The 24605-nt window shown below is 41.4% G+C and overlaps 1 protein-coding gene across 13 annotated transcripts in view; it reads left to right on the top strand.

Annotated features, from left to right (window-relative positions):
- The window catches only part of BTRC (beta-transducin repeat containing E3 ubiquitin protein ligase), a 124262-nt gene that overhangs the window by 50970 nt on the left and 48687 nt on the right, over positions 1 to 24605 (top strand). For 10 of the 13 annotated variants that reach the window (XR_008467246.1, XM_054207609.1, XM_054207607.1 and 7 more), the window contains one exon: positions 10882 to 10971. The exons of the other annotated variants lie outside the window; for them this stretch is intronic. Coding sequence is in view for 9 of the 10 variants with exons in the window: in XM_054207609.1 (XP_054063584.1) it covers positions 10882 to 10971 (90 nt within the window). In the remaining variant the exon portion in view is untranslated. The remainder of the gene's footprint in view (positions 1 to 10881; positions 10972 to 24605) is intronic. 13 annotated transcript variants of the gene reach the window in all.

Below are 24605 nucleotides of genomic sequence, written 5' to 3'. Positions count from 1 at the left end.
ATTTCATATTGGAAGTAATTCACATGGATGTTGTTTATGTCAAAGGTGGTTAGCTGTGTTTCAGGATACTGTTGAGATGTTGCATTGGTCTCCATCTTTGTGCCCAGTCTTTACAGTGACAGATGCAGGTCAAACCCCTTGGGTGTTCCGATTGCTATCTGGGGTCTTTTGTGTTAAGAGCAGTGTTCGTGGACAAGTTCAAGATGTAGTCTTAGTCTTAAAGCAAGTGCCTTCTTGTCTAGATCATAGGAGGTGGTTGACCATGATTTTGTGCCTGCTGTAGAAGGAATTTTCCTTCTTTATGTAGGCATAAATAAAGCCCTCTGAGCATTTTGGAAGCTCAGATTGCTCCTCTTCTCTATTAGTGATGGACAAGAAGCAGAGGAGTCTTCCAACTCCAGGCGCAGAAATCAGACACATATGCAACCATGTGCCTGTATACTGATAATCAATGAGTAAAGCAATACTTATCGGAAAGATCTGCATCTCCTACCGGAAGGTAGGCAGAGTGGCTACCCTGTCTTACATCTATCCATATTTTGTAAAACCAAAGATCTGAGCTGCAAATGCTGTGAAAGCAGTAATTCACAAAAAGTGCTTTCCATCATAGTGGAAAGATGCTAACTTCGTAAATATTGGGTGTAGAGTTTCATATTTTCTGTCCCTCCCTTAAGACACCGCTGTTAAAATTTCATTATTGGGGAACATGGACCTACATGCACGGAGGAATTGGATGTATGTATGTGGATAGAAGAGAAGCCTGTTTACTTAAATGGTCTTTCCAGTGACGGTGTCCACATATTTAGTACTTTTTGATTAGTTTTAGAAAATTAATGAGATGCATCAGACCACTTCAAGTGCAGTATGATGTCTTGATTTGTTCAGCTGCTGACAAGTTTAAGTAAAGATGCATTACCTTTTCGTGCCTTGTTTGCGGTGTTGGTATGAAGCTGTAGCCGTGTACGTTTTCTCAGGTGGGTTTGTGGAATAGGCATGCTAGAAGGTGGAGGTAATAAGACAGTGTAATGGGTGCTTAAGCATCTGAAGTTGTAAGCAGGGCTGAAGACCCCCATTGCTTAGTGCTATGGACTTCTTACAAGGAGAAATAAATTCTTCTGTTGATTAAAATGGTGCCTGGAAAAGGTTGCCTCAGATGTCTCAACAAGTGGAGCTGTGACCTTGGTGTGCTGGAGGTGGGAGGCACGGCCACTCTTAGGTGCACAAGGGGCAGCAATGCAGAAGAGATGTGGAGATTAGCACTGGGAAAGGAAACAAAAAGGCAATGAACTTGACACTGTTAGCTGGAGCAGTGAAAGGATCTAAGCTGTGACAGATTTTGAAGGATGCAAACGTTCAGTTCTTGTTGAGTGCTTGATCTGACAAAATTAAATTTTGAAGGGGTAAACTGAAAATCGGAGTATGAAAACAGACCAGAAAAAACAATGACAAGTGGCAAAAGTTTTTGGCAACTTTATTTAAGCTAACAAACGAATTTTCACACTGCAAAGTTATAAATTAATTTTAATAGGCTGATCCAGATGGTCCATTTGGAAAATGGATAGCTTGATCTGTTGAAAATTAAACTAAATTTATCTCTCTCATACTTCAAACTGAAGTAAGCGTGAGAAGAGTGCCCATTAAGTCCAGCTCATACAGATGGACCGGCAGGTCACACATGGGACTAATCTGATTCATTTTAAAAATAAATGCATGAGTTATTGAATCAGGTTCCTGTTTCAAGCCCTGCGTGTGAGCGTGTGTGTGTGTGCTGCCCTTTCAAAGGGACTCGCAAATGCTTCAGTGCCTTTTTAACCTGTGTGTTTCCATTTTAATTCAACTTCCTTGCCAAAAAACATAATTAGTTTTCAGTGCCTATCATTTAGCGTTAGACCCAAACACTAGATTGATTAGGTCAGGCATTTGTTATTTTAAGGGCTATGTCTCCATTCTTCATTTATGAAGAACATGAGCTCAATAGACTTGGGGAGAGAGCCGGCCTTTAGAAACGGGGAAGGGGAAGCTCTCTGGGGGCCCCTCCAGCCTTTATAGCTTCTGGGTGTTTTTAACAGAGCCATGAATGCAGATTTGTAAATTTATTGCAGTGCCATCTGGTTTTTTTGCAGGAACCGTATTATTGTTGGCTCGTATCTGTCTATTGTGGTGGTCACTCCCTGGGAGCTTGCCCTTATAATCCGAAGGAAAGTGATGAATAGTGGGGGTCAACATGAATAGGTCACAGGGCAGCTGTCCGGGGCTGCCCTGAACTTGATTACCCCGCTGGTTTTTAAAGAAGACGGGCACAATGCAGGTTGTTTAAAACCCTTCCCTCCCTTCTCTTCGGTGCAGCGATAATGAAGTGCCTTTTGCTGCTGTGGTTTGGCTGTGGGTGAAGGTGCCTTGTGGGGAAATGCTGGCAGCAGCGAGGCTGCCGCACTGTGCCTCCTGCAAACCTCACGTCGGACTCTGCTGTCTTTTCTGCTGTCTTTCTGTAAGCTTCCAGATGGAAGTCTGGGGGAAAAAAATCCCTTTCTGTTACCCCATTCAAACAGGCCCTTTAGCATTTTCAAGAATTTTCCCTCTCAACATTTTGGCACAGAATATTACCTCAGTTCATTCTTACGGATTTGAGATCATTTTGTTAAATTGCATGTAGCACCTAAAACATGATGTTGGTGCTATTGCAAGGTTAAAATAGGCACAGTCTGATCTTAAGAGTTTAAAGCCAATACACAAGCAAACCATAAGAAGCAGAAAGTGGTTAAAGAAGGTAGAGGAAAGGAAAGACAAAAAGTAGCAACCGTCAACTGTTTACTTGCAGGTGGTAGCCTCGTCCCGCTGCTTAGGGCTCCTCTCCAGGCGTATTTCTCCTCCTCAAAAGTATTTCTGCCATGCAAAGTTGAAGCCCTCTTTTCGCCTGGTGGGGAAGGTTACATGGTGAGGAGGGGTGAGGTCCTTCAGCTCCCTCCCTCTTTTCCTTCCTCCCTCCAGGGAAGATGCTGCAGTTCAAATTTGGCTTCTGTTGGAGAGCTGGTCAAGGCAGGACATACCTGGTCTATAAAGTTATCCTGGTTAGCTCTTCTTTTACGCTATTAACGCTTGCTAGTAAGGAGTTGCTGGCTGAAAAGCCTCCTGAAATTGCCAGAAGTACATCCTTAGTCTTACTTTTAAGATTATTCTTCCTGTTTCATTTTTTTTTTCTTTATTCTCAAACCACAACAACAAAAAAGTCATTTCCATTCCTCTGTGACACTTAGTGCGTGTTAAAAAAACTAGCCGAGGCGGGTTGTGCCGGAGTCTAAGTTACAATGGGAACGCTGCCTTGTGGCGGAAAGGCCACTGGGCTCTTTCAGCATTAGTGCTAATAGGAATCTGTCACCCGGCCACATTTCTGCATTCCTCTGTAATTGAGTAAATTGCAAGTGTTGTCTGCTCCCCCCTGCCCTTTGTGTCCATGTCCACTTACCATCCGAAGAACGTGGGCAGTGATAAATAAAGCGCTGAACAGGGCTCTCAACTCTTTGAAAGCAGCGTGTTGCCAGCCCCCTAGTTATATTTCTTTAAGTGTTTATGTTTTTCTGTATTCTTTCTCTTGTGTGGCTGGAACCCTGGGGATCCAAAGCCATGAGAGAGGCCAAGAAGCTAACAAAGTAGCTGTCCCCTTGTTAGCTTGTTCCTTTCTTCTTTAAAAAACAAGATGAAAACCATCTGGCTCAGGGCATTACATTTTCCTCCCCCATGCACCTCTATAGATGAAGAGTTTCACCTGCAGTGAGGGTTTACATTGATTAGGGAGGGAGCAGTAATTCAAGCCTCCATCCACTTCAGTGGTACTTTGCAGTCTTTAAAGGTGCTGACCCATTGAGTTAAACTGTCAAGGGAGGATAAAAAAGGATCTTCATCCCGGGAGGTAACAGCTGCCAGGTTTTCAACACCTTGCACGCTGCTGGAAAAATGTCACGAATTGTCAATGGAAAGAAAAATCACTTGGCTGCCATCTTCCCTTAATGACGTGCCTTATAAAATGAAAGATTTAAGGGTGTAAAAATCAGCAAGTAGCTGTCAGGGAAAAAAAAAAAATATCCTGAGGGATTTTGAACAATGGGCCCAACAAGATGTATCCCGAAAGACTGCGAATAATGCATCCAAGTTGGAATAACCAGATCTGATTGGGATGACCATGGTTATCTTTGCACAGTGGGACAAGAGGGAAGTGAAAGCAGCAGCACAGAAGTATAACGTTACAATGCCTGTATTTAAAAAAAAAAGGGGGGGGGGGAAAAAGTCTTGATTCATAAGCCAGTGAACTGAGAGAAGACATACTGTATTTCTGCTCTTTTGAGGACAATTTGTTTTCAAGCAGCTACCAGATGGCTAAATACCACGACATTTCCTTTTTCTCTCTCTCCCCCCACCCCCCCCGCCTTTTCTTTAACAAGAGATCTAGTTCTCCTTGCTCTTTGTTTTTGTTTGTTTTAATGCTTTTACGTCGCTGAACAACCCCGTGGTGTTTGGGCATTGTGGCATACTCCTTTTTTTGTTTCCTCCCCTGTGCATTTGATGGATGAGGAAAAAAGATCTTCAGCTTTAATGTAATTTCAGATAATAGGCAGATTGGAGTAAGGCTTTTTGTTTGTATTGTCTTGGGGTTTTTTGTTTTAGGGGCCTCTTTTTTTTGCTGTTTGTTTTAGGTAAGTCATTTTAATTGTACTGAGTAATTAGAAGGTACACACAGCCAAGGGAGCTTTGTTATGGTAATTGCTCAAGAAAACCCACTCCCCAACTACCATTGCCATGTGTTGAGACACGTCTTCCCTCTAGTGGCAATATTAAGGACTCTGGCTTTTGCAGTCGGCAAGGTGTAATTGCAATATGACAAACTGTGCTTTAGGGAAAATCCTGTAAATGATCTAGTTTTTTGTTTGGCTAGTCTTTATTTTGTCTTACGACTTTCCGTGGAGACTAGCCTTCCCAAGGCTGGGCTGGGGATAACAAAAATTTCATCTTAAGGATATAATCGCGGCGAATCCTGGGTAATGTTTTACAGCTTGACTTAATTCTAGTCTTCTTTTTAATTACCTGTTTATAAAAACGTTTTTAAATTTGTTGAGATTACTTAATTCTTTCAGAAGAAGCACCTCATTTGAAATAAATAAATAAATTGCATTTGTTTTAAATAGTCCATGTGAAAGACCTTTAAAGGGTAATTAATGCAAGTCTCCTAAGACTCTAAGTAAGATGAAAGCGATCTTTCCAAATCTGCTGGAGTGATTTGTTTATATAACTTCCCACTTCTGCTGAATTCTTCTGAGCCTAATAACTTTTTTCTAACCGTTTGGCAATTTGTGCTTAGCTACAAAAGCCCTTGTTCAAAAAGAACAGTTTAATAACCTTATCCTTGAAAATGACTTGAAGGGAGGGTATGGGTTTTGTCTTTTTGCTGTGTTTTTATTAGTGTTATCTTTCTCTGATAAATCATGTAATTATTAACTATTGGGGGGGGAAATCTTATTGAACTCCTGGGTTGCAGCTTCTATTAAAAAGTGGAGTTTTGTTCAGGGACTGGGGATTCTCGGAATAAATGGCCAAAGAAATGGATTTCAGTTGGCGGAAAGGCTGCGCACACACACAAACACACACACTCGGAGTTAGTTCTGCCTGGGGTTCGAGGCTTCAGGTTGGCATTCAGTGTTTGTCCGGAGCTGCACCGGCAAGAGTGGAAATGTTTATGTGTTTATGTCAAAGAGCAGCATTGCACTTTCTTTAAAAAGAAAAATGTAACCAAAGATACTTACGGAATGAGATCAGATACAGCTCTATCTTTAGTGAACCATAGTCTAGCGTCTCTGTGGCATTTTAAGCCTTTGGCTGAGAGTGAATACAGCTTTGTGGTTCCCCTGCTTCTGACATGATTTGGTGCTGCCATATATTTGTAGTGGTTTTTTTGTTTGGGTTTTCTTTTTTTTTTTTTTTCATTAGAGCTTGTTTTGCTATAGGGCTGCTTAACACTGTTCTCAAACAGCTTTTGCAAGGTTACAGGAATGCAGCTTGGTAACAAGTTTGTGTCATTTTAAATATATACCTCCCAGTAAATAAGGAGGAGCCTTGCAATCAATCCCTTTTACTGTGTTATATGTTTCACCTGACAACTAAACCCTCTATTGATTAACCATTACTTTGTTAGATAATCTCGTGTCATTGAAGCCACTGTAAAAATTAAACTCTTTAAAATGTTTTACCCTAGCAGCAGTGCGAAAATTGAAAACTTGTTCAGAATTACAGCCAGCTTCCACAAAGAAGGTAGTTTTCAACAAACTGGTTTATGTTTGCATGCTTTATACGCAATATAAAAACATATTAAAGCACTCCAACGCAAAGCTATCTGCCTGTGGCGTTGAACCAGGCTACCATTTCAGTCTGCTTTTCCTTGGCGAAGAAACCTCTTACCTTGATGAAAGGTGAGGAGGAACTTGAACAGTTTTGGTGCAAATTAGATGAAATTTGTAAAAGGATCGAGCTTTAAAGGTGAGCGTGAGAAGTTTGCTTTTCTGAGGCTTGGTTCTGGTTTTGATTTTCTTGGTTCTCTTCTAGGTTAATCAGTGTTCCCACAGGCATTGGAATGAATGAAAGGAGGTTCTCTGATGTTGCGGTGTAGCATGAGAGAGACACCATCAAATGTTTCACCTAAAGTGTAGGGCTCTGCGTTATTACTTGATGATATGACAGTCAGTCTGCTTTCAGTTAGGTCTTTTCACTAGTAACTCTTAGCGTACGAACACAAATATAACAATATCAGATAAAATCCATGTCCAGCAGTAACCATATGTCTCACAATAGCCAGTAACTGCTGCCTACAGAGGAACATTAGAAGAGGGCAGCTGTATAGTGCTACCTTCACAATACGTTCTCCCAGCTTCTCGTGACTTGACTTCACAAGCCAGGTGCAGCTTCTTTGCAACATCATCAATACGTTTCCATTGAGACCTATTAAGTATAGTGACATTACCTCTTTTTTTTCCCCTGGACTTTAAGGGAAGGCTTAAATCTGCCTTTTTGCTTGAAACCTTTTAAAACATATTGTAGAACATGCACATGGATCTTCTTTACCCTTTTTATTTATCCCACAAGGCTAATAATGCATTCTTCTGTGAGAATGTGAAAATAAGAACAGAAGAACTTTGTCACTTTGCAAACATAGTAATGGATGTTGAACTGAAGATGACTATGTTTTAATCTTAAATCTACATCCTGATGGGTTGAACCTATTATACACACTCCTTTCAGTTTTCTTTAATCCCCACTACTTCTATTGAGAAACAAAGAGCTGCTGAAGGACTACATGGTCGTCTGGTAATTTGGCACTTACATAGATCTTAACGTAATAGAATTAATGTGTAAAAGTTGATTCTCACATTAAAAGTATGTTCTTGTCTCCTTTCTGTGGCTGAAAAGCTTGAGAAGGAGGAATTTAAGTATGGTTGGCAAGTTGTCAAAGGGCAGAGAGGTATTAATAGCACGGGAATGTCCAGGTCGGTCAGACCCAGAGTCTGCTCATCCAGTGCCGACTCCAGCACTGTCAGTGGAAGATGCTGTTGAATGAGAGCAAATGGGTCTGGCCACGCTCTCTGTGCTCCGTTCCCCTCCTGCTCCTGCAGCATCTCCTGCTGTTGCGCTAGGGATGTCCAGGGGATATCTCAGCCGAGTTCTCTATGGACCCGCTCTCCATGAGTTTGTTTAACCCCTTTTTCCTCTTGCTGATGTTGTTTTTCTCCACAGTGTCCTGGGGCAGCAAGCTCCAGAAGTTCACTGCCTGCTCAGTGAAGAAGTGTTTCATTTTATCTGCTTTAAATTTATACTATAGCAGTTCCATCAAGTGTCACTAGTCCTGGTATTGTGGGATTTGATGAACAAGTTATTGATGCTATTCACACTGAGATGTAATGTGTGTATGAAAATAATAAAAATTAAGCAGTAGATTCGAATAATTGACATGCACACAACTTTTGAACAGTGACATAGTGAGCATGCTTCCTTCTCAGAAAGTTCTAGGATTTTGAGATTTAGCATTTAGTGTTTCATATTGTGTATTTGGATTGTCTGCTCTTTCCCACTTGTAAATGTGAGAGGAAGCCTGTTGTAAGCACGGCTTTTAAAAAGCTGGCTTGCTACCAAGGTTTGCGCATACCTGTCTTGGGAGAAAAAAGCCTGACAAGATCCGAGTTCAGTTCATGGTTCAGTTCATGGAGCCGCAGGCTTCCTTAGTTGCTTTTAGTAAATGTTTTTGTGGCTGAGCTTTTCATCTTCAAAGTCAAGTTAGTAGTAGCTTTCCGTGAGTCAGGGCTCCTCATAAAATTTACAGTATGTAGCAGATAAGTTGTGCAGAAATACTGCTACTGCAATTCTAGGAATTAAATTGCAAATGAAAGAAATCACAGATTTATGATAAATGGGTTAAATTACACAAATGTACATACTGAACAAAGAATCTTATCAACTCTTCATGCTTTTTCACCTTGAGAATCTGGTTGAATTTAACTAACATGATGCTTATAAAATTAAGTTTGCGTGGTATTGTCTGAACATCAGTGCAAAGCAGATGGTGTCAACTTTCTGTCCACCAGTTGGGCCGCTTACATCTAAGCCACAATTTATAATAGTTTATGCCATTCTGATCTTTCTTCTGAGGGGAAAGTTCTGTGCATACCAGAGTGATGGGTTTATGATGTTGGCAAATATTTGCAAGAGGCTAAGTTGAGTCCATCAGACTTCTGTTTGCTCGTGGCCTAATCCCAGTTTGAATCTGAACCTCCCCTGTTGAAAGATGCACTCTGTTCATTGCACGGCACTTTGAAAGGATTTGTGTTTGAATTTTTCAGTTTCTCCTTCTGGATCCAGAGTCAGAAGTTGCTAGCTGGCTGCTAGTTGCAGCAGATATCAATGTTATGACTTGTAAGGAGATCTGCTGGAGCCAGGATATTCTGCATTCCTGTCTGTCACTGATTGTTTTCTGGTTAGAGAGCTCAATGAGAAAGAAAACATGAACTGCTGAAGCAATGGAGAGGATGGGGCTTCTGTGCTCCTTTTTGTTTCTGTTTCATGGTGAACTTTAAAGGGGGTCTTGTAAAGAAGTAAGGTGGAAAGGACTGTGATTCCCTGAATTTCTCCAAGAGTGTCTGTACTGTGCTGAGCCAGTACAGATCCACCTGAGCCAGTATACTGATTTCCCGTGGTGGGCAATAAGGAGCGTTTAATAAGGAACATAAGAACTTAGCTGAATAATGTTATAAACTGATTGTGGACACTCAGTTTCCATCGGTTGATGCTTACTATCCTCCTGAGCTGGAGACTGTCAGGAGCACTGGCTTTGTGGGTGTATCTCCTGTCGCTCAGCATGACTCCTTTTTAATCTCTGCATTTTCGCCTCGGACGTCCTTTGCAATATGTTCCTCTGCTGGTTTGTGCGTTACTACTGGCTGCATCTTTTGCAGGGTCAAGCCTGTGGCAGGGGGGCAAAAAGGGGAGATGATTTGCTGGTGCCTGGCGCTGGGGGCATCTGGCTGTGATGATGAAGCTCTGGAACAGGGGGAGAGGTTTAGGAGCCTGTAGCTTGCCAGCGGTGCCCGCAGGTTTTGTAACCTATTGGCAGGTTTGGGGTTGAATTAGTTTCAAATCAAGCAAATAGAAATCTATAACAAGCCCTGAAAGAAGGATCTTCAGAGATTGCCAGCAAATATTATGGGGAGAGAACTGACGGGCAGTTCACTACGAATCTTTGTGCATCCTCCCCTTAAGGCAATCTTAAAAATATCATGAATGTTAGTATGTTTTACTTAGTGCTCTTGGAAATGTCTTAGTAGCAAGTTTAATTTCATTCTCTTTCAACATGCTTCTTGGGTTTTCCCCACACAACTATTTGAGGTAGCAACATCTTCTCTGCGGTCCACTTACTTCTCTTGCAACAAAGCAAGTTTGTGCTTGCTTTTGGGCTGCCACTTTTGCTTGGGAGCAGTTTTCTGTAAATGGTGACAGGCACTGGGGTTTTAATCCAATACTGGAGCTGTTAGGTGCGACTATACTCTTTCTACTACTAGAAAATGTGAGCTTAATCAAGTAGTAATTAAAAAGGTGTTGAAAGTAGGGGGGGGAGCCTCCATTAAGAAACTCCTGAGTTCTTCAGGCATCTTAGTTTAAACAGCCAAATCAACCAAAGTATAATTTTAAACACACTTTGTAAGTACTGTTCATATGCTGCCCTTAAAAAAGGGAGAGACTGTGAATAATGTGTTCTGCAAAGACTCCAAAGTCTGCAGCCCCCGCTGAGGGTCCCCAGGCAGGACAGCATACGAGTTAAAGAAAAAGGACATTCTACTTTAAAAGAAAAAGCTTTCCGAAATTAGGAAGATTTAATGCAACAAGTGAGAGGTGGTCTGCATTTGCTCCCTTTTGATTATAACCTTCATACTGTCCCCATGTATTTTTACCTGATTAAGAGAGGGGATGTTTATTAACATTTGACATACACTGTGATAACTAATATGGAGAAATCGCCTTGCTTTAGTTGGTCAGTTACGCAGCGTTTTGTGAAAGACCAAACAACCGAGATGAGATTTTGTTTTTCCTTTTTCAAAGGAAAAGGAAAAGAGAAGAAAAATCTTCTTTTTTTCCCTTTGTATCTCAGAACTATAAAATTGTACGTAGCTTCTCAGAGGACATGCATGCCCTCAACATAGGCTTTTGCTGTAAACTAGTTTATTTTGGTTCGAAACGTTTACACCTTAGGAAAAAGGAAATGTAGTAGAGTTGTTGTGAGTCCCTGTGCCAAAAATGTGGTGCCTGGAAGAAAATCGTGTTCTTCTATTCATAACCATTTTAATCTTTCTGCAGACCTACAACAGCTGTGCCAGACTGTGCTTAAACCAGGAAACAGTATGTCTAGGAAGCACTGCTATGAAGACTGAAAATTGTGTGGCCAAAGTAAGTAAGAGAACGGCTTTGGTTTTGAGGGTTTTTTAGCAGATTGTTCATTGTTAATCAAAAAAAAGTTCTTGTTAAAAATTGCAGTTAGAAAAAAATATTTAAACAGAAAGCCAGTATTGTGGGCAGGTTTTTCTGTCCTTCAGTGTAGTTTTCAGACTTGCGGTTTTTCCATGTTGGAAATGAATTTACTTGAGTCCTGAGCTATCTAGGATTGAAGGGTTCATTCTGTTATACAAGTAATAGGCTTTTCCAGTGGGATGACCTATACCTGCCATGTAATTAGCTGTGGCCACTTCAAATGATAAATGTCTAGATATATGCTAAAAATACTGCATGAGAGCTCTTTGTATCATGGTTCCCTTTCTTAGCTACCAGAGGGAAGGTGCAAAAACAAGGACCTTTCAATTAAAATACAGTGAAGGATGTATTTAAGGGAAAGGGAGGAGGGGAGATATGGTGAGAAAATGGATATATTAGCCCATCAGAGAAAAGTAATTCCTTGAGAATTGTAGTAGATGCGATCGGAAAAGATGAGGTGCCATTAGCCACCCTCTTTTCTTAAAATTCAGCGTAACTAGAGTAAAATGACATACACGTAGGGCTGCTTGTGAATGGAAAACATTTGAACTGTGATGCAGCATGTAGAGAAAGGCTGCGCGAAGGATGCGTTTAGCCTTGTGCGAGCTTCGTATTTCCACTGAGAGGAAGTTCAGAATGGGCATGCAGGACAGATCAGTGCACGCAGCCATCTGTTACCGAAACCAGCTGGCATTTTGTTGCTCCTCTGTCACCACAAACCTGGCCACTCAAAAGCCTGTTTTCTCTTTTGGTTATTTATTCCTTGATCTTCTCGAAGTCCTTTTTTTACCCATATTTTGAATGGTTGTTAAAGGTGTCTTGTCCCTTTGGGGCCCATTTTTGTATTGACCTTTAAAGATAATTTCCCGACTAAATCTTTTCTAGGATTTTGCTGTTGAAATTTGGATGTCCCATTACTTTTGTTTCCTGTCAGGGAACTGGCCATCGTAAAAGTTTGTCATGGTGCTCGCAGGTAGCTTAGCGCTCGTAAACTCTGCTCGGCATGCCAGGTTACCTTCCAGTGGAGAAGCACTTCTGAGGGAAGCTACCGATCTTGGTACAAAGTGCTAATATTTAATACCAACACCTCCGTTGTTAGCTTACGACAACTGGTATCGCACACTAAGGCACTTTACGATACAAAGTAGGTGAAACCCTTTGAGAAAAGCACCAGAACAACTCTTACTGAATCATATTGGCGTACCGCATCATTCTGATGCCATGAAGCAGCTCACAGCAAGCTAGCTGGAGTAAAGCCATTCAGCCCCATCTTGCTTTATAGCATTTTGTCTGACCTGATCATCTTACTAAGGAGCAAGGATGTGCAGGAACTAATAAACGCATAAAGCTAATTTATGTGATGCCTCTTTTAACTGCAATGACATAACTTTAACATCCTAATGCCCCGAATAATAAACTCTCCTAAAACTGTGTTTCAGTGGGATCCTGGTAAGAGGTGTGGGTAGGGCTCAAGGCAGGAACAGCAAGACTTGTTTCATGTTATTGAGGATGAATTTGAACCATCACCCTCAGATGAAAAAGCACGTATTTTAAAGTATTGAGTCTCTGTATGCCATAGGACAATATATATGTACATATGCTATAAGACAATCTGCCATCACACATATATATATATGAAAAAAACCGTATATACATGCATACACACACACACATATACGTATACAAAAACATAAGGACTTTTCTAGGGATATAATTCCTCCTTTACTAGCTCGCCTGGCTATTGTACTCCGTTCCTTTGCCTTTCCAGCTACAAACCAAAATGAAATAGGTTCTAAGAAAGCTTGTCTTTCAAATTCCAGAAGTGTTGAAGCATTTATAAATCCAGTTAGCTAAATTTGGATGGCTCAGTGATGGCATAGGCAAATGGCACAACTGTTAAATATTCCTTAGGTGAAGGGCTTAAATGGGATTTAAGGAGTTCAGAGGCCTTCACCTAGCTTTATGCACATGGCAAGTTTTATCCTCCATGATTGATGCAGGATACAGCCTTGGACTTTAAAATGTTTTGTTAGGAGGGTGAAGACTGGAAAGTACAACTGTGGGTTTCTTTATCTGTAGCACTTTTGGAAAAGGGGTTTCAATTTTTTTTAAACTGGCGTTGAAGGACAAAAAAGGATTACTTTGGAAATCATGATTTATTTTTTCTGATTCTGCAGTGCGGTATTAGCCCTAACTGGGGGCCACAGTCAGCATTGTCACAAGCTTGTCAGAAGTGTCAGTCAGTCAGCAAGGGGCGATGTTTTTTCCAAAACCGGAATTTCTGATTCTGCACCTACTTGCAAAAAAGAAAATTGTGCTCTTTTAAGACTGTATTAATGCCATTTGCTGATCATGTGCTTGATGTTTCAAAAGTTTGTTCAAAGAATGACATGCAGCTTCCCTTGAGGCCACGCACATCAATATTGAGATACCTTTTTTCAGACTGAAGCACTGTCCATCCATCAAGCTCTCTTGTGGAGGAATGCTTCCATACAGGACAGTCAGGTGTAACTTACCAACCTAGCAACTGGCATTCTTCCTAAAATGGAGGGAAAAGAGGTTTATAATAAACATATATGCATTTTCAAGTATGGAGGGTAGGATAGGGCTACTGTCTTTCACCACTCATGGAAGTGTGTGTTAGTTAGGAAACCTTGTCTGCCCGGTCTTGAATACAATGTTATGTTCACTGTGCAGCCAGGTGCTCAGTGGCTTTTGCAAACCTACGGATTATCTAGTTTTATTCAGGTATTTAAAAACAAAACTATAATATCACATTCTGATGAATCTTTGTATTTTGCTCTTAGTAGTGCTTTTCTGGTATTTGCCCTCTGAAACTCCATTGATAGGACTTGGGTATATTTGGGTAGAAGCAAATAAGGAGCAGTAGAAATTGTTTGAAGAATTTAATGTTTTGACTAGAGAGACGGGATCTTGAATTAAAAATTATATATCGTGATGCACAGATGTCACCTGTGTGATCTGTAACATTGCTTCTCTTCCATCCTCAGGAGTTTCTCCATTAACCTTTTGGCATCCTTTGGCCAATTGCATTTGAGTGATCAACAGGTCTGATGTATATTTAACCTGATGTCTTTAAAAAGGAAATGCAATCCCTAATTATGTTTTTATAAACACACACACATAAAATCCTCTTGTTTGTAGAAACCAAAAAATGTCTGTGAGAGGATTTCTTTTTACGATTCTACTGGTGCGCGACCACAAGTGGACAGCTTTCTCAGGAATTGGTGCTAGGTGCTTAAATAAGGTAGAAATGTAGCATGAACCTGAGCTCCCAGGACAGGGTGTTTGGTTTTAATGAGGCTTATTGAAATCTGGCCAAATGAGCATCTGTTCCTATTGTTTGTTCCATATTTTGTAAGCCAGTATCTTCAGGCCAGATAATGGTGTTGGTGTGTGCTTCATCCTCAATTAGAGAGGGGCACAGTTAAAAATCCCCTGGCATCTGGTATGTCTCTAGGATTCTTGTGATGCTCCTGGGTGTGCAAACAAGTTTCTCTTCTGTTCTGCATCCGGGACCGTTTACTTTCTGTGGTGACCTTCACACTTTCTACTTGCTGTGCAGTGGGGGATGCTCTGATGTGTCTCCAGTCACCTTGGCTGAGCCTTTGCTTGGATGGATTATATATATTCCTGTTTTCAAACAGAGGTCTTACCTTTTCACCCTTTCATCATGTGGGCTGCATTAGGTTTGAGTTTAGCTGTTCACTTGGAGTCAGTTAGATTTTGCACTTCCCTGGATCATGGAAATATCCCTCTGATTCAAAGTGCCTTTTTCTTTCCCAGCAAGAGACTGGTGCACAGCTGATCTCGCAGAGTTTACAGTCAGTACCCATTTCCTGTATTCATTAGATAGGTCTTTACTGTTATTAACTCCTGCAGTCAGTTCTAGTTCGTCTGTGTCTGCTACATAAAGAAGCGTTCTCAGTTTCATTTTGCACGCTGAATTCTTTCCTACATGTACCAGAGATAGGCACCCTATGGCATACCTGCCAGAGACAGCACAGAGACACCTTCTAAACAGCATACAGCATCCCTGGGTTTCTTCTTAGTTCTGAACTCAGCAGCAGCAGCTGGGAGGGGTTCTCTGCCTCTATCTTTATCTGGGATAAGTGAAATTGGAGGAAGGAAAATACTGTCAAGCACAGCACCCTTGAAAAATTAGACTTCTGTTTTCACGCTACTCCTTGCTACCTACATGTGATAATTGGTCCTGCTTTTTAGGGTACCGCCAAACCAAGGGACTTCTCAGGGTCTTTTTTAAGCATGTTTTGTCTTCTAGGGAATGTTTGATTGCTGTTCATCACACTTTTAAAAGTGCATGGTGCAATGATTGCAGTTTTGAACTAGGAATTTAGAAAGGGTTTATACCCTTTAACGCCGTCATTTTGTTGTCTGCAGACGTGATGGCTTTTCTTATTCATCTTCATTAAGGGAACTGACTAATACTCTCCTTGCAGAGATGTGAAAATTTAACTGTGTGATGCTTTTTTTGACCCGTGAATGAAAAGTCCAGCTTAAGCATGCAGTGATGTTCTGCCCGCTTGGCAAGCTGTTTGTAGCGGACAGGGGGACAGAGCTGTGTTTGGCTCAATTCTGGCAACACAGAACAGGGCTTGGCACTTCAAGTATGCTATGTGAAATTTTCTTTCAAAGATGCATATTGTTATTTAGCTATAGCTACACATTTTACAATCAAGGATGATTCAGCTAAAGCAAGGAATGGTGGAAGTAGCTGGTAATTGAAATCTCCCTTCCTTTGTCAGTTCTTTCTGCATCGCTACTTCTGAATTTTTAGAATAAAAATAGTCTGCACAACAGTAACATTGAGCTCAGAATTTTTATATGAATTCAAAGGAGAAGCCACGAGTACTCTTTAATAAACAAACATTTAGGGTTCCAGGCTGAATGTTCCAGTTGGCAGTAGGACAAATTGATCTGAAGAGCGTCCCTCTTGTACTCTCAAGTCCCTTTATGTCACAGATTGATGGCTTCTCTTTCCTGAGAGTGTCCCTGCATTTACTTTGCATGAACAGCACAACCAACTCAGAGTTCTGCTGTGATACACCACTGGGTCGGTATATCTTCAGATAATGTGTAGTTTTCCAGTGTTTTTGAAGCCTTTCCAGTCCTTGAGATTGAAACAAGAGCAAGTTAATCATCAACAAATATTATTTGACTAGCTACATTCAGTTTCTGATACTCATTCTGCTGTTTTAATGAGAAAGTATGTTCCTCCATACCTTAATTTTTAGTATTAAGCTTCTGTGTGATGATGCAGAGGGGCTGTCAGTGGACATGCTTCCAGCTCCAAACCCCTCGGTAGCCGTGTCCCTTTTTGTGGCTTGGATATACCTTTCTCTGGGATGACAGTTTTTGAGGCCGTTGCAGACTGGATAAATGCTGCCTTAGCCACTGGCTAATAGAGATTTAAGCATGTCCTTTTAGCCTTCTGTTGCAGGTATTCTCTCTGTAAAAAGAGGGTTGTGTGAATGGTGGGTATTGCATGGACATTGCTGGGATTACTTAATGTTCAAAAGGTGCTTTGAAACTGTGAATTATCAGTATTTAGATAGCACAAGTAGAAAACAGCATTGGAGTTTTATCTAAAAGCTTGCACCTAATGATGATCTTCCTTTCTTAGTCATATGTCTACTTTTATCTTAATTGCGATTTCTCATTTTTTATTTTTTATTTAGGTCAAGATAGTCTTTATGCTTTAGCTTCCCCTCGGTCTAATAACCTTTTCGCAAATGACTGACAAAGAAATGTGATATTCCTGCTCCCCCCACCCCACCATACACATTCTCCAGATTTTGATAGACTTGTTTTATTTATTTCCAAAATTATATCCGCAGGAAACAAGCTGTTTAAATTCAGATTACGCTGAAGCAAAATGGTCCTGGTATGAGAAGCAACGTGCTGTTTTATGAGCACAGAGTCCCTTTTCTCATAACTGATTGATAGTAAATATTTTCCTGAAGAATTATTGCCAACCATGAACAGTGCAACTGTTTCACTTTTTTTTTTTCTGTGCTACTTGCTGTACCAGCCATTGTCTGTAATTAAGATCTACAATTCACAATGCAGACGTTTGCACTTCCTCTGGGTCTGAGCTATTTATAAGGCATTTCAGCTGTTCAGAGTTTCTTTTGAGTGTTAAACTACATGTAAACAGGCTTCTTTAGTCTTCAGTTACGCAAACACTGTGGAGTGGTTGTCATTTCTGCTTCTCTTACCACCCAAAATGACTTTGCATGTCAGTGAAGCCACAAATTAAGAAAGAATTACACTTGGCGTTTTTTTTAAATGCAAAGAGACTTTGAAGAAATAGTAATATAATAGTTAACTCATAAATTGCTTTATAGCTGAGGGTCTCTAAGTGTATTTGGGAGATCAGTTCTCAAAGCTCTACAGTAAGGATGGTCAGTCAGGTGTTATGCAAAATCTGGATATGAAGAATCATTTCCAAAGTTTGGTCAACTCGATGGAGATGTTTCTACTTTTTGGAGCCCTGGGTTTGGAATCTTGAGAGAGCAAGTTGTGTTACCCGTGAAGTTGAGATCAGTAAATACTGGAAGGGCTCCCACACAGATCTTAGAAACTCCTCAGGTTTGACTGGTTTTAAGGAAAAACTTTCATGGTGATGACAGTCAACTGGAACAGGTTGCCTGTGGAGGCTCTGCAGCCTCCATCCTTGGAGGTTTTCAAGGCCACGCTAGATGAAGCCCTGAACTACATGGTCTGACCGTGTAACGCACCCTGCTTTGAGCAGAAGGTTGGGCTGGAGAACTCCCGAGGTCCCTTCTAAATTGAATCATCCTGAGATCCTCTCAGTATACAGGCAGTGAACGTGTAATAGAAGAGTCTTTTAAAATTTCGAACTTGACCTGGCATCCTTAATCAAATTCCCCTGCACCTGTGTTGTGTGTAGTGTCACATGCTGTAGTTGCACCCCAAGTGTTTGCTGGTTTGGTGATTGATACTCTGCATAAAGAATTACAGCCTGAGGTCTTCATTCAAGTCCCGTCACGTTGAGCCTGTCAGGAGTGTTCACCAGGATGAGAGTTATGAAGCGAACTGGACCTGCACTTATAAAGTACTTTGGGATCTTTTGTGCTGGAAATGTGAAACAGTTTGGAATCCAAATCATTGGTGGCTTTAGTGGTAAATGGTGGCAAACATGAAGAGAAGCGTCGCTTCTTAAGTAGTCACCTGCAGTGGCAGCACCCTCAGATGGTGGAGAATACAGATGCCATTAACGTGACATTAATTAGATATGTTTTCGGTGTTCTTCAAATGCAAGAATTGACAAAGTTGTGTGAAAAATACATTCAATTCTTGTGCTAAAGCTCGCGTGAAACGCTGGAATAATCGTTTCTTAGTGGAGCCCGCTGCAGGGAAGCCATTGGCGTGGGCAAGCATCACGTTTCAGAAGGCAGAGCGAGTTCGGAGTTTAGCCTAGCAAGAGAGCTGCTAAAAAGGAGCCCGTTTTTTCGTAGACGGATGGGGGTTACCGTTGGGGGTAGGCTCCGCCGTCTTTGCCGTTCGGGGGGGAGCGGGCAGGGGAGGGGAAACGGCGTGGAGCAAGTCGGTGGCGGGGCGGGCGCTGCGGCGGCGGGCGCTGGTGCGTGGCGGATCTCCCGCACGCGGGGATCACACGGCTCCTCCAAAAGTCAAACGATCAATTCGCCTCGTTTTGGCTCTGTACTTAATGCACAAACAGTGCGATCTGCAGGGCTGTAATTGCATTGTTAGGGCCAAGGAACAAGCCTGTGCCTTTTCAGCAGACAGCTGGCAGGGAAAGAGGCATGTTGTTAGGAAAGAGAGAGGCAAGGCAAATAAAATTACTGCTAACGCTCAGAGATCGGCAGGAGTCCTACTTGCCTAATCTTACCGGTGGGAGCAAGCGGCTGTTGTAATCCAATTATAGCAGCATAAGCAATTTGTTAGACACTCCGCATAATGTAACAATTTCCCAATAAACTCTGACTTGTAATAACGTCGGCAAGAGCCCACATAAATCTGCCCGAATGGTGGGGGCTGGAGTGTTCGGCTGGGGGCTTGTAATTTGTGCCATCAGCACGTTTTGTGGAGTGTGGTGTGGTGCAGTCTTTCAGTGCAGGAATTTTAAGGAGAAAAGCATGGCACGCCCCTCCAAGAGAAAACCATTAGCAAGGGTCAAAAGAGATAGCAAACAAAGCTGGGAGGAGGCTTTTCTAGGAGGGAGGGAAAAATCAAGCCCCAAACACAAGGCTCTAGCTGATGAGGATTTAAAAATACTAAAAAGCAGTAACGAAAATCGTGGCATTTTAAATTACAGCAGGGGGAGGAGGGGGAACTAGAATTACATCTGTTTTGGAGGGGGAGGGAGGAGGATACCCTTCCTTGTATTTAAGCCATTAAATATTAAAAAAGAAGCTCAAGTGTTGAAAGGGATGCTCTGTGCTTACAAGATAGAGAAGCCACGGATCCTGTCCCAAGCAATTCATAATCTACAAAGGGAAAAATAAACCTTTTCTGGTATCCAGTTACTCTCCCGTTGTCTTTCTTGCAGCTCCTAGCTGGCTTCATGCGTATTGGCACAGCATCTTGATGATGTGTCTGAGAGATAAAACGTAGGTCTAGAACCATTCACTTTGAGCGTACCCCAGTGAATTTAACTTTTTTGGCACAATGATGAATGTCCCCCCTGGTTCATGCAGATCTACACAAAGAACTAATCTAATTTAGATATTATTTAAAAGTAAAATCAGTCTGCTGCGCTCTGCCTGTCAGTCTTAGAGCACATTGCAAGTTACAGCATCGTAGACACCAGTTTGAGGTTTATGTTTAGCAAGATTTAAGATATCATATTTCTGTTAATCCCTCTATTTAGCATTTCCCTTTGCTAAGGTGCAGATAGGCAGCAGGCAAAACAACGTCGGTCCCTTTATATACAGCATAGAAACTGTCTAGGATTTTCAGTGTCGTTCTTACCACTGCTGCGGTGTAAAAATGCCCGACTTCATACCGCTAGCAATACTTTATTCATTTCTTAGCTATGGGATCCTGTGAGGCTTCAGCGTGGAGTGACATTTCTGTTCTGACTCATTCCCAAGTTGTGGCAGCACAATGCCTTTTCGTAGGGGGAAAAAATAGTTCCCAGCCGTACAAAACAGTTTCCTGTATCCTTTGGAGCTCCTGCTCTCAGTCCCCGTGTTTTGATGCTGGGCTATGCAGGCTTCTTTACTTAGCAAAAAAAAAATAAATAAACAACCCCAAAACTAAATGCTTGACCTTGCACATACAGCTCACACAATTATGTCTGTATGGTGTTTGCCTTTACGGTAGTACTGTATTTTGTGCGATTTTGGGGTGTATTTACATATTCACCTGCCATTAGTTCTGAGATGATTTTTATTTAAACTGTAAAATAGAAGCAGAGATGCGCAGGCAGGCTGCCGTGAGGATAATGCTGCATATTTTGCCCTTCTTTATGTGGAAGTCAAGCCTCTATTGTTCTTAATCTTCGTTGTCTGCCAGCGTATCAAGATAACAGGCTGAGACGGCGAGCGTGGCCAAAAGTATCCTAATAAATATTTTCTTTCAACATAAATATGCCCCAAAAAGTGTGTTTAAAGAGGGCAGGTATTATCTTAGTTTACTGAAGCTGCATCAATAAACTGCAGCGCTTCTAATAAAGCCACTCAGTGTCTGGATTTAACTAATGGCTGATTTTCACGGCTTTGACAGTGAGCGGTGTGCGTTATTTTCTCCTGATATTGTAAAAATAATGAGAGCAAATTAGAACAATCAGTTTACCCAGATAGCTGCTGATTGGAGGTGATGGGCAATATGGCAGCGGGTAATCCATCTTCGGGCTCCTGTCACATTAACTTCAGCAGTGTGGAAAAGATCAGGCGGAGCGAGCGGGAATCCTGCCCAATCAGAAAGCCGAAATTAATGAGAAGAGCATTGTTCTGTGATCAACCTTTTAATTAGCAAGAGTGGAGATGGAGGGAGTGATGAAGCTGGCAGCACAGCTGCACAATGCTGGGCATGTTTTCAGCGAGGGGGAGGAAAAACATGGGTTTTAAATTACCCCTTCTGTGCTCCCTGTACACCGGCAGTGTGTCTTCATTCTAAACCCTTTAAAAGATCTTAATAAACAGCCGCATCCAGGTTAATATTGCAAACGTGGCTGTTACTAATGAGTAGTTTCGAAGTAGGTCCTTTCGGGGGTCATTTAGGAAAATGTTGATCACTGTTTACAAAAAAAAAAAAGAGAGAGAGAGACGGACAGGGTTTGGTGTTGGATTTAAAGTTTCACTGCATCAAGGAAAGAAGAGGAGGGAGACGGATAAAATTAGAGTAAGGGACTGCCTGTTTTATTACTCCCCTCCTTATTTAGTGTATGTTTGAAATAAGATTCCTCGGCATATATTTGAAATGAGACTCCTCGGTTAAAAATACTATGCATGCCATGTGGCTTTCAGCAGCAAAAAAAGAGGGGAGATCAAATACTGCGTTGATTTCCTAATGCTCCTTTTTGTTGTTTTTTTTTTGTCGATGGGTTGGTTTTTTTGCACCAATATTTTTCAGTTTAGTCACTTATCAACAGGAAATTATAATTTGAAAGATTTGGCTGCTGTAATTGCTAAAAAGGTTGACTTGATTTTTATTTTTTTTTTCCTAGAGGTTTGATAAAATCGCGGTTTTCTCAAGTATGTTCTAAAAATAGACACAGGAATTAATGACTGATAGATCTGAATACCAGTCTTGGGAAAATTGGTATTTTTGTAATGGGAAAAACATAGTGTGGGAAAAAGAGTGATATTAGGGTGTTATTTCTGGGAAGGAAAATAAGAAATATTATGAAATAGCATTAATGTTTGCAGTGCAGGGGAGTCCAGCTACTTCTGATTAACATGGTTCCTGTTCTTCCTTCCTTGCTCTCTGCATTGTGTTTTTCGGGCATTACTTTTCTCCTTCCCCATAATTTCCAAAGAAGTTGTAACAGTTGAAGAGCGAGGCTCCGTCATTCTGCGCACAGTGCCCGTGCTGCTTTACTTTCATTTTTCTAATTGGGACGCAGGCTCGCTTTACTGCTAGGTACCCTGCTTTCTGATACCGACAAGCAAGTAAAATCTTACCAGTTTGCGAGAGGAGCCAAAAATCAGCGCCCTGCACCCAGCAAACTGTACAGGCTGTTCCTGTGGCTTCGCTGTGAGCTCCCACCCCCACCCCCCCGCCATCACCTTTGCATTGCTTACTTTTGGGTGGGTGGCAGTAAATAGGTGAGCTAAAAAGCGAGGCTTGTGCGGGCAAGGTCAGGGTTTTTTGGGTTTCTTGTTCTAGGCAGATCTCACCATCTTTGCTTACTGTGGATTTTGACCTTTCTTTGTAACAGTGATGTATCCTCTTCCCTCCCCCTCTTTTAAAAGTGAATAGTTGTGATACCCACACAGTTTTATAGCTTGTAAGACATCACATCTCTGCAAAAAAAGTTAAGCTGATCAGTCACAGACTTTTTGTACCGTCTAAACCAGTTGTATTTCTCATATAATCATTAATAAGATTTGCAGTTCTGCCTGCTAAGGTTGTCTAGTATTTTCCCTTGTAAGAAACAGTTCGGTTTTTTATAATTTAGCTACTATTTAAACCTTTGAAGTAAAATTTTATTGGGGCCTCAGAATGATTCCCCCCCACTCCCTGCAGCCTGAGGCAGAAATAAAGTTTGGTGTGTGGGATGAACAGTATTCACTTAACGAACAGCTGTTCAATATTTTATTTTATTCGTGTTGTTTGCTCTCTGCTCCGGGCTGTATTTATTGCGTGCCTTTCAAGGCTTGGTCAGAATATGGAAACCCAGACTTCCTCCTGGGGGTTTCCCCTGTAGTTTGAGTGCTTCGCAAACCTTAATTAATCCTTCCAGTGTTTCTCGGGGCCAGGGCTGGACTCACAGAATCCCTTTTGTGTGGAAAAGTTCGAAAGTTACTTTTACAACTGAAATGTTGGGAGGAAATAGTTTATTTATAGTAAGCACTGAGGCCTCACAGGAGGAATATTTGATTAGGAATTATGGCTCCAGATTTTGTCACATCTTTTGTCTTTGTCATATTCTGCTTTTCTGTCTCAGTTCTTCTATCTGTAAAATGGGATAATGTTGCTTAACATTTCCTTATTAGGCATTTGGGGATCTGGAAACGTGGTATCAGTTGAAGCATGTTTTGTACTTAAGCATTATTTTTGTTTATATACATGTAATGTTGATTTGGGCTGCGTTCCTCTGGCATCTTCTCTCTCCCCAGGTCTGTCTGTGTTTTTAAAAGGCTGCATTCGACATGTTATCTTGGGAAAGATGCACTTACCAATGGTTGCAGTCAAATTTGCAATCAAATATGATCCTTATGGGAGGCAAGGGGAAAATCTGAGAAAAAGTAGGCGCTTTCTAAGCCAAACATTCTTGTTGTTGTTGCATAGAACACCAAAAGCTCTCAAAGCCTTTTGTTCTCCTTTAATAAAACACAAAACCCAGTAAATTATTCCACAGCTGCTTAAATCAGTTTGTCAGTTCCCAAAGAGATTCCCTTGTGGGCTGAAACCAAATGGTAAATTCTTGCCCCAAAGTAATCTTTCTGCAAGAGAATAACAGGAAAGAGGTGACGAGTTGCAGAATTCACCATAAGTATGGAGCCACTACCGTGACTCTGTAATGGGATGTCCCAGCATGGGGCATAATATCATAAATAGTGTAAATATGCCACATGCGAATTAATAGACAGCCTAAGGATTGTTAATGTTTACATACATGTTAAAATGAACATACAGCTAATCTTAATTGGTTTTAACCTAATAAAATAATTTTGTTCTAGCTCCTGGTTGGGTTTTGCAACTGGGTAGTTTTATCAGTGTTGGAAGTTCTTGGTTGTTTGTTGGATCCTATTTTCTGTTAATTTAAAATGTTTCACGTATTTTTCACATTCAATTTTCTATATTTTGCGTTTTTGCAGTGCAGTTTTCCTGTCTCTCTCTTCCCGCCCCCACATGCAGCTGTCCCTGTTCTGGCCTCTTGAGTTTGAGAACTGCTTTGAGACTGGGGGATGTTCACTCCCCAGCAAGCTGGGGGAGAATTCATTCTCTGGGGTGTTTTGCTTCACCTTTTTTGCCTGATCACCCTGAATTTTTTCTCGACCATCTTTCAGGATGAGAGCTGTGTGCCTGGTGTTACTACCTAGTGTCTTCTCCCTGAGGCTCAGTTGGCTTAGGGAACGATAACGTAACTCCGCAACACCCTGCAAATGAGCTGCAGGGTATCTCAGGAGAAAAGGAGCATCTTAGCCAGGCTCAGACCAAAACCTGAGGAGAATCAGGAGTAAAAGTTGTCCTCTAGCTCTACTGACAGTCTAGTCTTCTGCTTCAACTGCAAGTTCTTCTTTCCATTCACAGAGGTATGCGCTTGCTTTCTGGACTCCCACCGATCTTCATCACAAGTTCAATAGCTGTCACCTCTTCATCAAACTCTCTCTAAAATACTCCTTGTATGAATG

The sequence above is a fragment of the Rissa tridactyla genome, chromosome 6 (assembly GCF_028500815.1).
Source record: "Rissa tridactyla isolate bRisTri1 chromosome 6, bRisTri1.patW.cur.20221130, whole genome shotgun sequence".
In the NCBI taxonomy this organism is placed as follows: Eukaryota; Metazoa; Chordata; class Aves; order Charadriiformes; family Laridae; genus Rissa; species Rissa tridactyla.
This window is presented reverse-complemented; position numbering and strand designations above follow the sequence as displayed.